Source organism: Chelon labrosus (genome assembly GCF_963514085.1).
Source record: "Chelon labrosus genome assembly, chromosome: 15".
Lineage (NCBI taxonomy): Eukaryota > Metazoa > Chordata > Actinopteri > Mugiliformes > Mugilidae > Chelon > Chelon labrosus.
In genome coordinates, this window is record NC_140348.1 from 7,094,307 (window position 1) to 7,114,973 (window position 20,667).

The following is a 20,667-nucleotide window of genomic DNA, read 5'->3' on the forward strand; positions in this document are numbered from 1 at the left end:
TGTGTCATCTGTTGTTTATTCATCAATAACCTCATCAATGTTAATGGACATCTGCAAAAAGTTGAATACTGTGATAGGAAAGTTTAGCTGTAACACATAATCGGTATTTTAACAGATTTCTATTTACTTAATTCACCAAGGAGGAAAATTTGATGTCTTCCATACCAATGCTAAAATGACACCTTCAGGTGTTAGCATGCTAATAACTGCTAGTTAGCAATCAGTAATATTTAGTCACAAACAAAAAAGAAAAAGAAATTTAGATCTGATAATGGCTTTAGAGGGCAATATTTGATTTATTATTTTTACATGCTGAAGATGCTAATATGCCATCCTCATCTATTAGAATGCCAGAATTGCAAGTTAGCTCTAAGTCAAGAATATGTAGCCGAAGTTATTTTCAAAAGATGATAGAACTCAAGGAAAGATTGGGGGTTAACCAAAGAGTTGGCAGTGTTCATATAACGTAAGAGGCAATTATTAAAGCTAATGTGTTTCCAATACCAGCTCTAATATGTCATCTTGAGCTGTTAACATGCTAATAAGTGTTAGTTAGCAATAAATCATAGTCATAAATCAAAGTGGAAAGAGTTATTTCAACCTGATTGTGGCGCTCAAGAAAATGATTAGGATTTAGTATTTACAGTGTTTATACATATAGAAGGACACTTTTAAGCTAATGGGTTTATAGAGTAACATGCCACGTTTACGTGTTAGCATTCTAACAGTTGCTAGTTAGCAATATATCATAGGAATATTTAGCCATAAACCAAAGTATTATGAGTAAGTTTGACCTAGCGATAGAGCAAGAGTAAAAGTTAAGAGTTTAGAAAAGTGTTTACAGTGTTTTTATAATAAGAGACAATGATTTAGCAAATATGTTTGCAATAATAGTCCTAACACGTCACATTCAACTATTGGCATGCTAATATATTGCTAGTTAACAAAACACCTATTATAATTATAAATAAAGAATTATATTTAGCCAAGAGTTTAGGAAAGTGCTTAAGTTTTAAGCCATCTTCAACCCTTAGGATGCTTCTAATATATTGTGTGACTATGCTATAGGAAAAGTTAAGAGTTTAGCAAAGATTTTACAGTGTTTAATATACTGTATAGTAGTAGGCAATATTTGAGCTAATGTGTTCACAATATCAATGCTAACATCCCTTTTAACTGTTAGTTGACAATAGCATGGTCTAGTTAGTTATATTTCTATAACTAACTATTGCTAACTAGCAATTATTAGCATGCTGTTAGCATGATAGATAGCTATATCTTTGAGGAATGTTTGGTCATAAATCAGTGTAAAGAGTACTTTTGATTGGATGATGATGCTAGAGTAAAAGCTAAGGGTTTAGCAAAGTGTTAACATGCAATTCTGTTTACCAACCATGTAGCTTGCAGACGGCCATCTTTGTTTTGATTTTGAAACAAAACTCAAATGTTCATTCTGGGTAAAGGAAATTCATTTGTTCACTGGCCTATGAGTGGTACATGAATGTTTGAACAAAGTTTCACATCAATCTATCAAATATTTGTTGAAATATCCAGTGGATTTTGTTGGCTTGCATCATTAGCACAGCATGGCTTCAAAATACTATGTGCACATTAAACAAGCAACATTTAAACATATTACCTATTTAGTTTCAGAGGTGCCAACTGGTGTTTTTGTTCAATAAAAATCAGGCTGTTGGTAATATTTTTACTACTTCAGAGTGGTATATACTGTATTTTCCACAAAGTTTTGAACTTTTCTATGTAATTAACTTCCTTCTTTATGTTGCAAATGAACAAACAGTTCTCTTATTTTCTTTTTTGTCTGTGGCTACATATATCGCACATGTTCAAAAAATATATTGGATTAGTTAAATGACAAGCTGCACACCTCAGATAGGAAGAAAATCTCGGTGTGACTGACAGAAATCTGAAGTCAGAGGTATCCACTTCTGTTTGTTATTTGTAAGCAGCTACACAAACAAAATATAAATACAAACATGATGCTGGTGATGTAAACAAAAAAATAAAACTCAACACGCTGCAAAACGTGTCACTTTTACACTTTATTGTTTAAAGTTGTTACAAAAAAGTGTTTTGCTGGAAACATTCTTTGCTCTTCGCCTTTTACAAGCACAAAGACTCTCCAGAACAGGAGAGCGTGGAGAGCACAGGACAGAGGGACGAACAGACGGACGGACAGACAGACTCGTGTGTGTGATCGTGTAAAAACTGGGGTGGACATAAAAACATTTCGGACACAGAGGGAAGCCCTTAATCGCACACTTTATCCACAGAGTCCATGAAATGAAACCTAAACAAGACTGGGTGAAGTTGAGGCAAATATCCAAAAATCCAGAACGGATTTCTTCATGTTTTTTGTATTATAAGTTGTTTGTGTTTTTGTAGACGAGACACAGGTCAATGTTTTCTCCCTGAGGTGAGTTAGTGAGTTGCAGTCTGAGGATACTGACAAAGATCTGAGGAGAGCTACTATATGGACAGATGAACACACGCAAACATACAATCATCGTGATGCATAAATTACAGTCACACACAAACACACACAACTTATACCTGCAGATAGGACCGTGTTCAGAGCTCATGCAGACCTGAGACTCTGGTCAGTAAAGCTGCTTCACAGGTTTCTACAGTTCGAGTCTCGTTAGTAGCGTCAAATGTGTTGTGGGTATGTAGCAGAAGGATCTGTGCTTTCAAAGCTCAAAATATAAGGACTGTCTCCTCAAAGCTCTTTAGCAGCTTTCAATCAAATGACAGGGTTTTCCTCAGCAGACTGATTGGGTTTCACTAATTATTCCTAAATTCTTAGTAAATATTAGCTAGTTTAGTAACTCTAAATCGAATTATTAATCTAAAGTGTGTTTAATGGGTCTAATGTGTGTTTAGTTGGGACTTATGCTGCCTTTAAACGGTGTCATGTTTACAAAGTAAACTCTCAAATGAACGGCGCCATCTGAGATTTACAACCTCATAACAGACAAACAGATTTGTCTGCCTTTTTCAGAAGAGTTAATATAATTTGGTCATATCATTTTTTTCTTCATAAGTTTATAGTATGTCAGAGGAAAATCATCCTTTAATCATCCCTTTGCATTCCCTACATCAAGTTAACTGCTCGCTAGCATGCTAACAGTTAGCCCCATGTCATAACCACAAGCTCACAAGTTTCAGTTATAGGCAGCTTTAAATGTATGTGTAAATCGGTTGCAAAGAAGAAACCTCTCTGGTGCTATCCAGTTAAAAGCAAACCAATACGTAAAAAGGACATCAGTGCTGCGTCAGGCACTGGAAGATGGCTTTAAAAAAAGAACAGTTTGGGGGAACAAACTCGATCTTAAACTCTTAATATCAAATATTTGATTCAAGGCGAGTAACTGTCTGACCTCTTGTATTAGCATGCTAACTTTAGCACCTTACACTTCGAAGTTATACATATTTAGTTATATACAGTATAAATCTGTCTGAAGTATAAATTTTGGGACCAAGTTTCAGATTCTGCTACTTATAAATTGATCTTACACAGATCTTTGTTTTTGTCCTGTAATTTGCATGTAGATGTCGAAATATTTAATTGAAAATCTATGGCCACTGGAACTCCAGACGTAACACCCTTTCCCTATTTGAACATAAATTAAATACTGCTGAGAATGTCTGTCTGTGACATTGCACCTGAAAAGAACAACATAAAAATGTTAAATGAAGACAATCCTGATATTTTGACCTTGTTTGCCCTAAACTGCTAAGACATCGACACACACTTGCCAAAACATTAAGTACACGAGTGAAAATACATTCTAATATAACAATCCTACACTAAATTTGATCTTTATGACTGTTCTAATGTCCAGCAGAAACAGTGTCAGAAAGGAGGTAATTCACCTGGATGATCATTTTGGAGGATGTAGTTTCTGATATTTAGCCAAGCCCACTGACTAAAATGGGGTTGTCAAAATAATAGAGACATGTTTTGTTACAACACATTTCAACAGTACTACAAACCACAGCCTCTGAAATGAAAGCATAGCTCTCAAAGTTACTTTAACCTAATGCTGACAAACATAACCTTCAACAAGATTTATAATGAATTCACTAGTGTACATAATGAACTGGCAAATGAGTGTAACATGAAGCCCTGGTGAGCGCACACACACATCCATAAAGATAATTTAAAGTGGTCAGTGTGTCTGTGTGAGTCAAACCTGAGTCGAACAGCTACAGATTTTTTGTGTGTGTGTGTGTGTGTTTGTTGCTTGCTTGTCTCGTATCACATGCAGGACTTCCTGAATTGATCTGAACTTTCAGTCGTTTTAAATTCATGTCTGAATTTTTGATTTTCAAAATAAAACCCATCGTGCATCAGCCTAATATAGGGGTACACAATTATTTATGGAGACAACAAAAGAATGTGACATTACTGTTGTTGTTGTAGATCAGAATACTGCTATTGTATCAGTCCATCTATGACTGTGCAGGAAGGTCCTGACCATCAAAGCGATAAAGGAGAATAAACCAATAACTGACCACTGTGTTTCTGTAACAAAAATAAGTTAAAGTGTTTAATCAGGCCTAGTTAGTGTGTGCGTGTCTGCATGATGTGTGACATTAGCTACATGGCTGCATTATCGTGGCTAACAGAGACATTTCACTCTGACTTTAAAGGGAGGGAGCAATCGTTCGGGCTGCCTGAGCGTTAACAAAGACGCGTCGAAGACTCCCATAATGCTTCAGGAGGTTTCTGTTCCAAATCTATTGCTTTGAATGTAAGTAATGAGAGGAAAGAATAACTCAAGGGTCAACACACGATGTGAGCGCACACGCCAGAGGACGGGGTGTATAAATACAACAAACAGATCTGAGAGGGCGAACGAGCGGTAAAGACAGAAAGAAAACCCTCAGAAAACGTTATATCTGATTAACAATATACTGAACTTTCAAATTAAGATGCTAAATAGTTTCAGGCATATCTGACAGATATAGTATGGAGCGGTGGATCCTGGGACATAAATAAACATCTTTTTTTAAATTAGCTCTAAGACATGTACACAGATGTATATTGCAACAATAAACATGAATAAAAACCGTAGGTTTGCGCTACGGTATGTTAGTAATTTAGATAAATACTGTTGTGAAAGTTCTTTTTCGGGAAACAAACGCAAAAAGTTTACCCAGCAGTGTTCTTTGTTTGGTTTTCATTTCTCTGGTTTCACATGAAAATATAGAAATCTTTGTTGTCATTCATGAAAAAGCAATACAAAGGTCACTTAAAAATGAGAAGGAGAAAAAGTTTATATCTTAACCGCAGGGGAAGGAAAACAAATCTGAGTAGGTCCCTGTCTTAAATCAGCGTCCGGACAAAACCTCCTTGCCCTGCGTCCTCCAAAGGATGCTAGGAGGTTTCTCCTGCTAGTCAAGGGGTCCCTGGAAGATGAGTCTGACGTAGCCGTGCTCGCCAGTCAGCTGTTGGGCACAGAAGGGACAAGCGGCGTGGAAGGTGTGTGTGCCGTGCGGCAGCGGGATCTGACTCCAGAACGCCGCTGTCTTCTCTGAACAAACGTGGCCGCAGGGGTTAAAGGCGTGAGTGGGCGGTGCTGCATCCACGTAAAAGCCCGCCTCGCAGCCCAGCCACAGGGGCACGTACGGCCCTTTAGCCCGGCACATGGGACACTCCCTGCTCCGGCCCTCCCGGCCCTCCCTCTCCTCGCGGTGGTTGCCCCAGTTGTGATACCCATGCACGTGGCCACACTGGAGGTAGACCCAGGGCTGCTTCTCGTCCGGCGTGTCCTTGCGACGCATGGAGGGGAAGGCCAAAGTGTTGAAGCCCACGGGACACTGTGGACGGGCCGCATTGATCTCCTGCCGCAGCGCCTCCAGGTGTTTGAGAGTGGGAGTGCGGGCCAGGCCTTCAGCAGTGCGCCATAACAGGGTCGCACCGCAAAGGTCAATGAGAGAGCCATCGACAAGCTCCTGAGACTCAGTCTCCACCTGGAACAAAGAATAAGAGACAGAAGGTTATACCTTGAAATAATGAAATATCAAACAAGAGCCAGATGATATTACACTCAGAAGTGGAGCCTGGATCTTCACAAATACTGAGATCATCAGTCTCTGGGTCTATATGAGAGCCAAGAGGCAGAGTTTCTTCAAAAGAAATGACTTGGAATGAACTTAGCTGCTAAAGTTTTTAATTCTTGGTATTAAAGTATTCATAACTTGTGTTTGTCTTAAGGGTTGTTCACACGGGCAGATTTTCAATTTTCCGATTCAAAACAATCTTGATTTGACAGACGCAATATTGATTCACAAAATCCTTGGACTGATTTTTTAAATACTTGCTATTCCTTGCATCATCTCGTTAGAAATGTCAACAAATCTCGCGAGACATATCACAGAGTTTAGTCCACATGTGAGGGAGAGCCAAAACAGAAACCAATGACATTAGTTTTAGTTTTAAGTAAAACGGTTGTTAAACTGGAATTGGATCAAATCAGGAAATCAGTAACTTGGTCTAGTAGTGCTGGCTGAAGAGCTTGCCCTGTCTATATGGTAGCAATATACATTTACAATTGCTTGTTTTGCTTCAAAACACATACAAACATACTATTAACTAGACAACGAGAGCCTGGAAAGTCCACTAGCAACCAACTGTCAGCTACAAAGAGATGGATGATGAGAGAATCTCTTTATATGTGGATGGGTATGTATAAATCAATTTTCTAAATTCACAATATCGTTAGCTTCATAGCATAATTGCCTAAGTCATTTTTTGGCCACTGTTACAATATCAATAAAATATGTGTTTTTTCTTGTTTTCCGAAAATATGACTTAGGCAATTATGCTATGAGGCTAACGATATGTAACTTTAAATGAAAAAATACAAGCTGCCTTAGGGTTTAGCCTCTGGGGACTGAATGTCAAAATCTAGTCATACTGAATATTACCAACTGATTTTATTGTCAAGGGTCCACTGTCTCTCCATATACATGCTGGGCCAGGCTCCATAATAGATGTTATTAACTCTGAGGTTTGCAGTTCCTGTCTGGTACAGCAGGTGGCAGTGTAACATAAACAGATGAGTGTTTCAGGGAGGATGCGGGGGACTGACAGCTGGAGGAAAGATGATGTGGGGGTGGGGGGTGGGGGGTGAGGCAGGAGAGGAAGCTGCTGGAAAATTTTGTAAACCACTTGAGGAAGCACTTGGTTTGACTTGGTGGGAAACTCCATGTTTTGATAACCCAAGGACAACAGGGTGGGGAAAAACAGAGGAAATTTTGTGAAAGATCTAAAACATACAACAGACTATTTTTAAAAAAGAAGAGGTGAGGGCAGGGGCAGCCCCCTGGCCCTTTGATGAGATCATTGAGGTCTTGGTGGTATGAGGTCTTGGGGCGAACTCATTTCTGGCTAACATGCCGCTCTTGGTGACCTGCATGTATCTATTCATCAGCGAGGCAGCATCTGAAGACTCCAGTCTTTCTACTGCTGGTCAAAAAGATGCTCAACCAGAACGGGTAAGAGTTTGCTAAAGAGTTCCTTGAGTCATTAACCTTAAAGATGACACATTATGTAGTCACACTCGAGAAAGACTTCCTCTGGGTCGATTCAGTCCGTTTAAACGTTGACGAGCTCTTGCCACTACATTTTATTTAATTACACTGACGCAGATTATTTACCAGTACAAAAGGTTGTATTAAACACAGCAGGAGCTCAGAAACTGCACTCTTTTTATTATCCTGCACAAATGCCTCCACAGCAGGTTCAATGCAAATCACTGTGTGTCTGTGTGTGTGTGTGTGTGTGTGTGTGTGTGTGTGTGTGTGAGAGAGAGAGAGAGAGAGAGCGAGAGACTGTAAAATATTTCAGATTATGCTGGTTTAAACCTTGTGTCGATCTGAAAATGTAATCAGCTGCCCTGCTGGCAAGGTGTCCGACACATCTTTACCACACAATAACTGGTGATTACAGCTTTATATTTTAAGGAACAAATGCTCTCAAACTAAAATCTTATATTCGTGAAATATTTTAATCTAATCTATTGTCTCTTTTCTGTCTTTTTTCCCCACCATTCAATCAGAATCTTTCAGATCTCAACCTCCACTAAAGGAAGGCTGTTCTCCCATTTAGAGAGTTGTTAACCTTAACCTTAGGGGGTAAGCTGAAAGAGATTTGTTTCTGTCATTTATTTGTGAAGGTTAACCCTTTAGAAATCAAAATAATTGAATATTGTGGAAATATCTCCATGTTCTTTTCTATCGCTGCAGTTTTCCCTCACAGCAGCCACTTCTACTACATGTAATGAAGAATGAGGACAACATGCACTTTTCTCTGTTGAATGATTGTTTGGCTCAAGAAACAGAAGTATGAGGATTTGTCGGGTAAATAAGAAACAAAACTAGGGATGTCCCGATCAGTAGCGGGGCCGATCCAGGCATATTTGAAATGTTAGGATCACTGTCAGCCGAAAACATTTTTCTCAGTGCAGGACAAATGTCAGATGGAGCACATATAGACATCACAGTTAAATAGTAACCACAGCCTCCACAAAGAACACAATACGATCAACAGCTGTCGTGGTACTGATTTTAGAACATTTTCGGTGTCTTTATGAGATCAGGCTTTGAACATTTTTCAAACAGCTTTGGGGCTGGAAACCATCGGCTTTATCTGAACGCATTCATTTTCACTCAAGAGAGTGTACGCTAAATCTACTTTAACTGTAAACTTACTAAATATTTGCTAGACTTACAAGAGATCCTTAAATTATATCCAAAAACCTCAAATGTTATCACAGCAGTACCCACTCCTGTCAGACAATTAAACCCTATCATGTTCTCTCACCATGCATGATGGAAAATGTGCTTTCCCACAGCTAACAATCTAAACAGTCAATCAGCTGTGAAATAATGAGTGGTTTATAGTAGTGGATGATGCACACATGGATGGTAAAAAGGGCATGTGGAGATAAGGGAATGGTGGTTAATTTGTGCCGCGGTGGAGAGACTTGAGAACAGGTGCAACGGTTGATAATAATATCACAACTGCTGACAGTGTGCTTGCAGTTGATGATATGTGTGTTGTGTACAGAAACATGGAGCAAGAGGAGGAGAAAAAACAAAGACCTAATTAAACCAGCATCCTAAATCCAATCAGATAAAAGCTTCAAGAGGCCTATGAGACAACAGGAGGCCTCTGATTGGGTGAGAGACTATGACGTCAGCTGGAGGATCTCTTACACGGTCTGGTTACAAACAGCTTTGGCATACAGACCCGTTGCCATGAAGATGGCATCACGGTAACCCCCTGCTGGTGTTAAGCTCAGACTGGCCTCCTGCTGCCTGAAGGCCGATGTTGTGGTCTACAAGTGTGACAAAGTGTGAAGGAATGGATGCGAGAGAGAAATATTGAAGAAAAGTGATTTGCAAATTTTCACCTTAATTGAAAATTGCAGCACCGACAGAAATCACCAAGCTCATATACTAACATTTTAAAGTGGCTATTACAAATTATTATTATTTTTTTATAACATAATGTAATGTAATATAATGAACCACATGACAACATGTGTGGGCAGGATAATGAACCTACAAAGAATTACTAGCTGTGCCTGCAGCTTCATTCTACATGTGAGTTTGTAGCTCATGGTTTGTTTCTCATTCAAGAATGAGTGGAAAATCACCAAGTGCCACTAACACTGTGGCTCCAAAAGTGAGTCAATCCTGAAAGCTTACACAGAAACCTCCATATTAAAATGTTCAACTTTATAGCAGAATGTTTACAGATATGTCTGTGTGGGGATGAATTTTTTTTATATAATACACTTGTTTAAATTATTTAAACATAATTAGCTTCTTAATAAAGAATGGGGCTGCTTTTAGTCACTACCTGTCTGGCCCAGCTCCAGACATGCTTCATCTCTTTGCTCATTTTTGAATTAACCAGGAGTTGCAAGATGGCGACAGCCGAAATCACTACACTGAAATCCACCACTCAGGAACTACTCAGATAGTTGACATCACAGAGGGTATGTCCATCCTTATATTCAGTCAATGCTCTCGCTGCTTTCAGAACATGATTTCTGATGCAAATTCCCTTTTCAGCATAAAAAAGATGCTGACTAGTTCATGGAGCATTGAGCAACTACAAAAGCCAAAGATCAGCAGAGCTAAAGATAATGTTTTCTCACCATCTTTCCCCGCTGCTGCGCTGAGCGGGTTTCTCGCAGCGTGAAGACATTACCGCAGACAGAGATCTCTCTCCAGACACCCGGTTTGGAGTCCTGGGTGAAGCCGTTGCGAGGGTGCATCACCAGCACGCCGTTAGTGGTTAGCCCGTCCATTTGTCCATCAGAAGTCTTCCACTTAGCAGCTTTCTCCTGAAGTAAATACAAATATGCGAAGGTGTGATCAAGACAAGAACAATTAAAATGTCTGCCTAAAGCCCAAGATGAAACACTACTCACCCCAAGGAAGATGTTCTTAGAGGAGTCGAAGCCTGCGGCATAGATGCGCGCAGTGTAAGGCGGCGTGCGCTGGCACATGATGCGACAGGCAAAGCGAGAGATGGTGCTCTGGACCGATTGTGTGTCGGCATTACTCTGGCTGCCCGCCACCGTGTCTGTCACTACGAAGTCTATCGGACTCTCTGTTGACCGACCAATCTGGTGAAAGTAGAAAAATGTAGTACAGAAATTTACTGAGAATGAAAACAGTGAATAATTTTTAGCAAGCTTTTCACAGCAAGAAATGTTAGAGAACATGTAAGTAGTGGAATCAACAGCACCACCACTACTGTAACATACCAGGCATTTTTTAATTCTAAGAACTAAAGTCACAGACATTCAACGACAACACAACCCATGAAAACATCTGGGTTGGTCTGTCATGGCCCTTAAAATTTAAAAACCTCCACACTTATTAAAGGTCCAGCTCTGTTACTAATCTCTATTTAATCAGTACAAGTAAGAGGAGCAGTGAAGTGGAAAAATTAAGGACTGTAAATTGGTTATAAACGTCTGGGCTGGTTACCTGGAACATGTCTGTATTGCTGTCATGGGTGTACTCCACCACCACCGTCTGGGCTCGAGACAGAGTGTAAGAGATGCTGTGCTGGTCTTTGTTGCTTATGGCCTGTTAAGACAGAAGGAATAAAGGATAGATGGTGACAGAGAAGGTACAGAGAGACAGAACAAACCCTTTAAATTCACAAGTAGATTGAGCCCGGACATGTTTTATAGCAAAAACACCTGACATCTGCTCAGTGCTCCTTAAAGAGAACACAGGGAGGGTGGAGTGGGTGAAGACACCAGCTATGTAGTCAGTAACTGGACCTAACATCTCTTCGGTCAGTCAGGACCACCCACAAGACAGAAGAATACAATCATTCTTCCAGACTTTTCAAATTACCGCAGCTAAAATCCTGGTCTGTGTGTGCGTGACGGAGTGAGAGAGTAAAATGTGTGTCTGCAGCGAACACATTAAGAACAGATGTGAAACCAAAAAAGCACACCTTACAATTTCCTGATCATTTAAGAGGTTTTGGAGGATTTCTGGGCAGTGCTGTAACTGATGATGGAAACACATGAACATGGGCTTCGCGGGATTTTGCAAGAGTACGCTAAGTTACCTTCAACTGGACCATTTACGTTTGCTTCTCACATATAAACCATCAGTGTTCCAGTTAATTCTTTGCAAAACCAAAAACTTTCAAATACCTTTTAAAACTTCAACAAAGCTTTGTACCTGCTGGTCTTTCTACTTTTGCTAACTCAGGGAGGGTTTGGTGAGATTTTTCCTTTTCCTGTCTTGCTCATGGTGTTGCATATCACACAACAACAAAGCTGTGCTTTACAAAAGCCTTTGGTGGAGCAGCGATGGGCAAAACCAATGATCTGGGTGTGTTTTATTTGATGTTGTCAGACAACACAATCACACACCCACAAAGCCGTTCATAAGAAAAGGAGTTCAGAAAAATGTTGCTTATTTTCTATTATTAAATATTTTATGGATGTGTGCATTGCCAATATTTCATCAAACTAGAAGAAACTTGAAGAATAAATCACCACAATAAATAAAAAGGCCTGATTCTGCTGAAGTGTGGGACTTGATGATTATTCAGCTATCTGTAGGATGTTGCATGTAGCATGTTTTGCTATGTTTGTGTGTGCATATGAGTGTCCGTATGTGTGTGTGTGTGTGTGTGTGTGTTACCTTGGCTGCTTGTGGAGAGCAGGCGATGTGAACTGTGCTGGGTTTCACCCCGTTTGCTTTCGGTCTCTTACAAAGTGCAAAGCGGCTTTTACGCCGGCCTCGGTCCCCGTTGGGCAGAGAGCCATTGTACCTGCACGTAAACACACAAAAACACAAACATAAACACAAACATTCATGGATACACAAAACAATGGGGTATTATTGTGTGGACAGCTTTATAATACACTGGAAAAACTGTTACTGTGGAAAAAGCTTTTCTGTCCCTCCGTGCCCCTGGGACTACACATATGCATAAACAGCAGCCTATACTTTTCATACATACTCTTTTACAAAAGCACATCGTGTCCTCAGAAACAACAAAGCCCTCCAAACATAACCCCAGAAAGGCTGAGAAAATAAACACACAGAGACTCATTTAGCCTGATACATGGCCGAGGAAAGGAGAATAAACAGAGGCGTTCCCTCTGACAGAATGGAGTCTCTGTGGCTCTCAACAGCGCTGCCACTGTGCTGTTGTGTCTCTGAGAGTGTGTGCGTGTCTCCGCTTAATAACCTAAAGAGAGAAAACATTTAGAAGACATTGATCATCTCCTCTCAGTTATCAACAGTGTGTTTGTGAGACCTCTGAAACGTCTACAGTGCTTTGTATCGTAGCTGCTCTTTGACTCTCCAGGTAGAAGCATGTTGGGTGTGTCTCTCTGAATGTACAGATGTTTCATTCTTTGCGTTGCGCACACATGTTTCAGATAAGCCGTCAGCAGCGCGAAGTGATATTCCTGCAAGCAGTGCTGCAGCTTTATAAACACCGCTTGCTACTTTAACATTGTTATGACAGCCAGAAGCCACAGAAGTTACGGACTCTTCGCTGGTATACTGTAACTGTACTCAGTGAATGTGATAACTCAGAAAAAGTCTGCACAGTTATTTTTAATTGTTTAAGTTTGTGGTCTTGTTCTTACAAAAAGAAGACTAAATATGAGACTAAGTTAGCACAAAATAAATAAAATAAAACATTGCATAACACGATCCCAGGAATAAAGGGTCAATTTTAAACTGCAGACGTGTGTAATGTCTCTAAGTGGCACAGCAGAGTATTCATGCTCTTTAAGCATATTTAGACCGTGTGTTTGACCAATCAGACTCCTGAAACAAACCCACCCACTGTACAGAGTCCAGTAAAGACGGCACAGACAGGTTGTAAGGAGGCCCAGCCTGCAGCGCAATGTTTCCCAGAGAGAGCAGATCAACGCTGGGAGGGTTTATGAGTAACCATGGAGAGGGAACAGTCACGGCAACGTTTGGGAAGAGTAACCATGGCAAGAGCGTAACCATGGTGAAGTTTAGCCCGTATCCAGAGAGGGCAGGGCAGTCTGCTGGAGAAATCCCAAAGTGTTGCTGGAAGTTTGAAACCAGGTTCTCAGGGTAGCGGTGCTCGCTGTGCGTGCACATACATGCATCTAAATACTCTCAAAACAAATGTGAAATGGACGTTAGCAACAAGCTAGTGTGTCCATAAGTGTGTGCATAAACAGGTTGTTCATGCATTGAGACAGGAAGAAGCAGAGTTAGGAAAAAGTAAATGACATAAACTGTATTCTTTATTTCCAACAACTAGCAAGCAGCTTGAGTGTGTGTGTGTGTTCTTGTTTTTATTAAGCTGTGGGGCCAGATTCTTGTGGAATACTAATGCTATGGAGATATGTTGTCCTTGTGGGGCCATTTTTATGGGCCTCACAACATTTGGAGGGTTAAAACCAGTTAAGTCTGGGTTTAAGGGGATAGGTTACACTTACATTATGGTTAGTTGACACAGTTAGGGTTAGAGTAAGGGGCTTCTGTGTATGTGTAAGTCTCCAAATGCTAGTAACAGGCTTAGTAAGCTTAGTATATAGCAACAAGTTGCGACGTATACAGCAAACTTATAAAAGCACAAGGACGGACTGTGTGGATAAGTATTGCTAAAGGCTGAGTCACTCTGTTTCTCTGTTTACATGTGTTAACATTACAAGAGTTATTAGACTGAAGGCAGATGCTGCTTAAACACATACAGTGTGGAACTTAATAAACTCTATGTGGAAGGGAACTGTGATTAGAAATCTGTCAGAAATGAACATTTGCAGTTAAAGTGTATGACATATGTGAGGATTAAACCCACACATAAAATTCACGCCTGTAGACACAATTACTATACAAACAGCAAGTTTGAAGACTTACTGCATGCACAGATAGAAGTGGATATGGAGCGACTGCAGTGCATCCAGTGACGTCACTGCTGTTTAAAAAACTCCACATGGATGTCCAGCGCCTGTAAACAGACTGTCCCAGGAGACGCTGCTGCATTCCTCTGGATTAGGCCATTAGCATTACAGGGCTTCAAACATGGTAATGTTGGACTGAGGTTAGTGAAGAGGTCAGACACGACACGGTGCTACAAGATGACGGGTCCATCTATTGGTATTTGTGAATGTGAGTCTGTTCTTGGTCACACAGGAGTCACAAATAGACTAGAAATCCAGATGGGTCACGTTAGCTAAGGTATTTCCATGCAGAAACCATAAAAGTATTTTGTGCTGGCTTTCACATAATTTATTGCAATTTTTTTTAATGCAAACAACCACCTAGCAAACTAAAACCTACCATAAGAAGTACAAAGATCTAAATTTAGATCCAAATTTAAGTGTCATGATAAGAGAATAAGTGTTGATCCATCGTGCTAATTTATGCATTGAGAGTAATTTGCCTCAGGATAGAAGGGTTGGTTGCAGTGCTTAAAATGTAAGAGTTTAATATGTCATTGAGTGTAATGTATTTTTTAACCAATTTGTGCTTCTCTTCTTCACTTGTTCCCAACAATTTGAAAGTCTTGGTGTTTCTTTCTTTGAAGGAATGTTTTTATAAGTCTTCCACTGCCACTTGTCTCACATTTTTTTTGCTGATCAACTATTTGCAGATGAAAAAGTACAAGGCATACATGATGCAGGAAACCCTAAAGAGGGCCTTTGAATTAAAGCTAAAATAACAATTTAGCTGCACCTGGTGAGATGGAAGCAGCTTTTCACCTCTTAGGAGTGAGTAATGTTACCTTTAAGTAGGGACCTCCCAATCGGTATCGGGCCAATCAAGGCATTTTTAAAATGACTGATTGGGACATCCCTACCTTTAAGGTGCAACCACATCGAAAACAGCGGACTTGTGAAGAGCCAAATGCTTATTTGATGTGCTAATTATTACAAATACCAATGCCTGCACCCTTTAATATTGTGTTCTCAGTGTCTGTGGTTACAGAAAGGCTGTGTTGGAAAAAAAGGAGCATCCTGCAGTTTCACTGTCTTAAAGTGTTTATATAGCAAGCAGTAGAGGTTAATGGAAGCAAACAGGCTGTCTAGGTGATGTATTCACTTCCCTGAGATGGGTCAAAAGGATAGGCTGTGGTGCTGATATCAAGGTTAGGTGGCCACTATCAAAACATCCAGTTTCAGTGACTTTAAAAGTTTAAAGAGTAGCCTTACTTTGCAGAGTGTGACTACTCACATGATGGAACAAAGAGTTCCCCCTGTTGACTTATTAAAAAGGGGGTGGCTTGACCTAGAATCAGAAACTAGGAGTGGAAAACGCACAGCAAAACGGAAAACTGAGGTTCTCCCTTGTAAAGACATGGAACAGCGTTTACTGCTCACTGGCTTTTTTTCCACTAGGGAAAATTTCCACGGTCATCTCCCTGACAATACCGCTCTAGCACATCCCACAACAACAAACTGTGAGTCAGCTGTGAAACCATCTGTGTGTGTCTGGGTGAGACATGACAAATGTGTATGTGCACAATTGTGTATATGCGAGCATGTAAGGAGTCTTTCCAACATCTGCATTCCTCTGTGGAGCGGGCTGGGACGATGGGCGGAATAAAATAGCCCTTTGGGCAATAAACAGGAAAGATAGAGGAGGTCCTTCGCTGTTAGTTGTTATTGGAGAACATTGGTGTGCACTTATATGTCTTCCATGCTGGAGATGCAGGGTGGAGTGGAAGGTTTTTCCTACAGCTGACTATGTGGACTTGGTTCTAAACACATCACTTAACACATCGTCAGCGGAAAGAAGAGGTGTTTAAGATGAGTATCCGCTGCTGCTGCTGTCATCCAAAACGGATCTCGTCTTATGTTGAATCAAGCAATGCGGTTAATCTCTTCTTCCAAAAATACTCAGTTCTAACTCATGTGTATTGTCAGTGCATGACCCCGTACAGCTGGACAAAAATATCCCTACTGTTTATGTTGCTTTCTGGAAACACATTCCAGTTTGATTTCTCTTCATCAGCTTTTTAACTGAATCATCCACAGACTTTGTCTACTGAGATTGTTAGAAGATGTTACAGAAGGTTAAAAAATCGAAGGGCCTCTAAACCCTCACGGTATAATTCCATTGTTCCTAAGCTATGGTTAAACAACAACGAAAAATTGTGTGCAGTTTTGTGTTCAGCCTGTGTTTCTGTATCAGGGTTATTTAGGTTTTGCTGTTTATCAGAACTCTCTTGAAAACAACCATGAAGTATGACGGCAGAACATTTGTGTGTAGCCATCTAAGATCCAACAAAGGCTTTACCTTCCTGATATATCATTAGAAAAGCAAATTATTTTATTGTTAAACTTAAAGGGTTACATCTACATTTATTTGCTAGCATTTGCATTTCCTGCCTTTAATGTGAGTCACCCTTAGCATCAAACAGAACAACGGTTGTTTAAGACTCTGGTTTTCTAGGTAACCAACTAAATGTTTATCTGTGACAAAAGCAGAACATGAAAATATTGGTAGTGTATGGACAGAGCTCTTCTTGCCATCACCACTCTCTATTTGGAAAGAAAATGCCGTTCACAACACCGTTGCTCAATCTGGGTTCACCCCTGAGGTCACATGTCAAACAACTGTATCAGTTTGGTTGTTGCTATCGCTACCAGTTTCCTGAATCAGTTCATTTCTGATTTGATTCAAGATCATTTAGAGATATTTCAGTTTTAAAACAATTTTACTTAAAACTAAAACTAATGCTGTCATTGGTTCCAGAGATTTGTGGAGTTTCCACAATATTTTACCTCTAGTTTCAGATCTTGCATATGCATAATGCTTTTATGCAGCTATTCTTTGTTGTCATAGTTTTTAAATCCAATCAGCTTTCAGAGTTGACAGTGCTCTCTGAGTTGGAGCTTCTGTCATGTTTTGGATCTCCCTCACACGTGAACTAACCTCATCACATGGTTTCACAAGATTTGTCGTGCGAATCCAGTCTCGAGAGATTTCTAACAAGAAGCTACAGGAAACTGATCAGAAGATTTTATGAATCAATATCAAATCTTTAAAATCAAGAGCGATTTGAACCGGACAAGACACCTAACAGTGAATAAACACAGTCTACAGTAAGTATTGCTTTTCCTCATTGGAAAGTGCTGAAAGAGGAGAAGGAGAAAGAAATGAGGGGCAGCATGTGTCAATAGTGATTGTGTAATTACTTTAAATGCCAGGAGGGAGAGATAAAAGTTCTGCACTGCTGCTTTATTTGGAATTTGCTTATTTCATCTGTTTAAACATTATATAATTTTAATTTGACCGTCTCACTCTACAAACCCTTCAAGTGACCCTCACACTTCTTCTTATGTATGTTTTTAATATACTTGTAATTCAGGATATTTACTGATGCAGATATAAAACAGTAAATCAAATGAAGAGAGGTGTGTGAATGGATGTAATGGTGGGTATCTCTTATTTGTTTTTGCTTACCCCAGCACAATGAGCTCTCCGTACTTCACTGGCACTTTGGTGGAGGAGGTGGTGGAGATGTTTTCCTGCTCTGGGGAATACATTGGGCACGGCTGATGGAGGTCTGAGGAGAAGGGGACGAACGACGGGTGAAATCCAACAGGGTGATGGGAGACAGGAAGGGGAAAGGAGGGGAAGGGAGGGGGAGGTGTTGATCGAATGGTGCACGGGGGAAAGGAGGAGAAGGAAGGGGTAGGGTCAGCTGAGCCTCAGCTCCACCCTTTCATGCTTCATGTGCCCGTCTCTCGCAGCTCCACTTGTCCTGCCAAAGAAAGGATTAACACAAAAATTAGTGTGTTTACTCAAACTAGCCTTAAATGATTCAAATGCAATTTCTTGTGACCTAATGTCAGGCTGCATGAGTCCAGGTTTAGTCCACGCAGTATACATGTTTGATAAAGGTCAAACAACAGGACTGCATGGAAAAACACAGCCATCTTATTCATGTGAATGAGTGGGTGCTTTGACTCAGCAGGTTTGACGACCGAAGGCTCAACAAACTCATCTGGAATCATTTTATGTTGGTCAAATCAAATGTAAATGCTGCATTTCCACTATTTACCTCAGTGTTGTAATGTCACTAAAAAGATGAAACAACTGTCATCTTGATGGCAGCAAAAAAACACACCTTTCTTAGTTACTAGTAGGTCAGGGGCCTAGATGTAGAGGGGACCTAGGGCACTTAATAATTGTGAGAACGGAATATAAAGACACAAAACTATCTCTATAAGCCTAATGTGGCTTAAAATGAGACTGAATATTTTTTTGAGTCATCCCTTGAAGCCATCCTTTTAAACACAGCTTACTAAATGCACGCATCAAAAATCACAGAAAAGAAGAAGAGAAACGAGCATGTCTCAGAAAAGAATGCGTGGGAAAAAAGGAGAGGATGGACTTCCTGTTAGAGAAACCTAAAACAGACTGAGGGTTTAACTCATGACCGTTCTTCAAGAGCAGAATACTAGCATTCTTTCCAAAGAAAAATTTCACCTGCTCTCTTCCCGGAAATCTTCCTCATATGAAGCAGAATATTTCTCATACAATTCCCCGGATACCACTCTGCTACAGGAACGCAAACCCACACATGAATAAAGTATAGGATGTAAAGTGTTTTGATGATGAGTGAGGATGAAGGGGTTGGTGTTGTTCTTGAGCACTCTCAGGGACAGCAGGAGGGTCCCACCAGATTGAGAGGGTGGCGTCCTTACTACCTTCTGTATTTACTTACTACATTTCTAAACAAGCATTCGGCCACTAAACTGCAATCAGAAGTTGAGATTTTTATGAATTATCTTAGAAATTTTTTTTTTTACTTAAATGGACTGAAAACGTACCCTTTTGTTTAATGTGATCGGTATCAACTGACTGCAATGCCTTAACTCACTCTTTCTGGTTTACAGGAAATGTTTCTGTTTGATTTTACTCTTTAAAGTAGTCACGCCAGAAATTAAATAAAAGCATTTCTCAGAATATACAAAAATGGTTGTAAATGCAGTTAAGATGATATGATTTAACTGCAAAGCTCTGCAAAAACATATAATACAGTTCACATGTCACATGCTCAGTTGAGTTAGGAGAGCTCCTCTTGAACTATATTGTAGCTACATTCAGACAGAAATTATGGGATGTTTACACTGCCAATAGCTTTGTTCATGACTTGACCAGTTTTGAAAAACTGTGGCTGATAGAAGAGTTTCCAACTAGCATTTAGTTTGCAAACTTGGTAAAATACACTAGACAAGTAAATATTACTGTATAAATACAGGGGAAAGACTGAACTGTGAGAACCCTATCTACTTATACAAATAGTTTCATAGGCTCACTCTTGAACTTTACAGTAAGTTGCATTTTGCTCCAAAGTGTGACCTATTGGTAACACACTGACTGAAATAGAGCATTGCAGTTGTGAACTACTATTAGATTCACCATACAGTGAGCGTGGAGGTGAAACAGTGGTGGCACAGACAGAAATCACACCAGGCTTCAACACATTTAAATTAACACAAGCACTTTGTAGATCATCCAGGCATCTTATTGTAGCTGTGAATCTTTTCTGCTCCTTCTGACAGAAGATACTACTGCGAATCTCAATGTAAGCCTGAGAACCACCTGCTCCCCTGACAGAAGGGGTTAATCCCACTAACCCTCACCCCACTCACGCACGCTTGCAGCATTATCAGAGCACTCTAAAACACAATACTCTACAACATGTAAAATCCTCACTGTACACACACATGCTCACATGTACGCAGGGTCAGTAGAGTCGAGGGAAGTGTTGGCTAAGACTTGCCAGGAATTGATTTTTTACCAACATATCCAGACACTGAAGACAAAAGAAAAACAGATCTGGTTATTGAACACATGTCCAGAATTCAGATTTATCTTTCTTTCTCGACAAACATGTCTCACACCTTTTTTGTACCCTACTCAGTCACACAACATGTAATGTTCATACTGGAACACTAGAAACGCATTGACTGACTCAGACTTCATACAAAACAAAGATTTAACCAACTATTAAAATAGACGCTGATTTTTTATTTTTTTTTTGCTTGTCTAGATAGTTCACACACTTGGATGAGATTGCAAAACAATCCAATCTGTCTGACAACAAGAAAAAAGGAGGAAACTGTTTAACCC

The 20,667-nt window shown here is 40.0% G+C and overlaps 1 protein-coding gene across 2 annotated transcripts in view; it reads right to left on the reverse strand.

The window, feature by feature from the left end:
* Positions 1 to 1,615: 1,615 nt before the first annotated feature.
* The window catches only part of peli1b (pellino E3 ubiquitin protein ligase 1b), a 38,558-nt gene continuing 19,506 nt past the window's right edge, over positions 1,616 to 20,667 (reverse strand). Inside the window, exons 2-7 of one of the 2 annotated variants that reach the window (XM_084561268.1) lie at positions 17,989 to 18,289; positions 12,223 to 12,352; positions 11,041 to 11,142; positions 10,476 to 10,673; positions 10,200 to 10,388; positions 1,616 to 6,000 (exon numbers count right to left, since the gene is read on the reverse strand). In XM_084561268.1, the coding sequence (XP_084417394.1) occupies positions 5,422 to 6,000; positions 10,200 to 10,388; positions 10,476 to 10,673; positions 11,041 to 11,142; positions 12,223 to 12,352; positions 17,989 to 18,071 (1,281 nt within the window). In that variant the 5' untranslated portion in view covers positions 18,072 to 18,289 and the 3' untranslated portion in view covers positions 1,616 to 5,421. Of the gene's footprint in view, positions 6,001 to 10,199; positions 10,674 to 11,040; positions 11,143 to 12,222; positions 12,353 to 17,988; positions 18,290 to 20,667 lie in introns of both variants that reach the window. The other variant, XM_084561267.1, reaches the window with a different exon arrangement.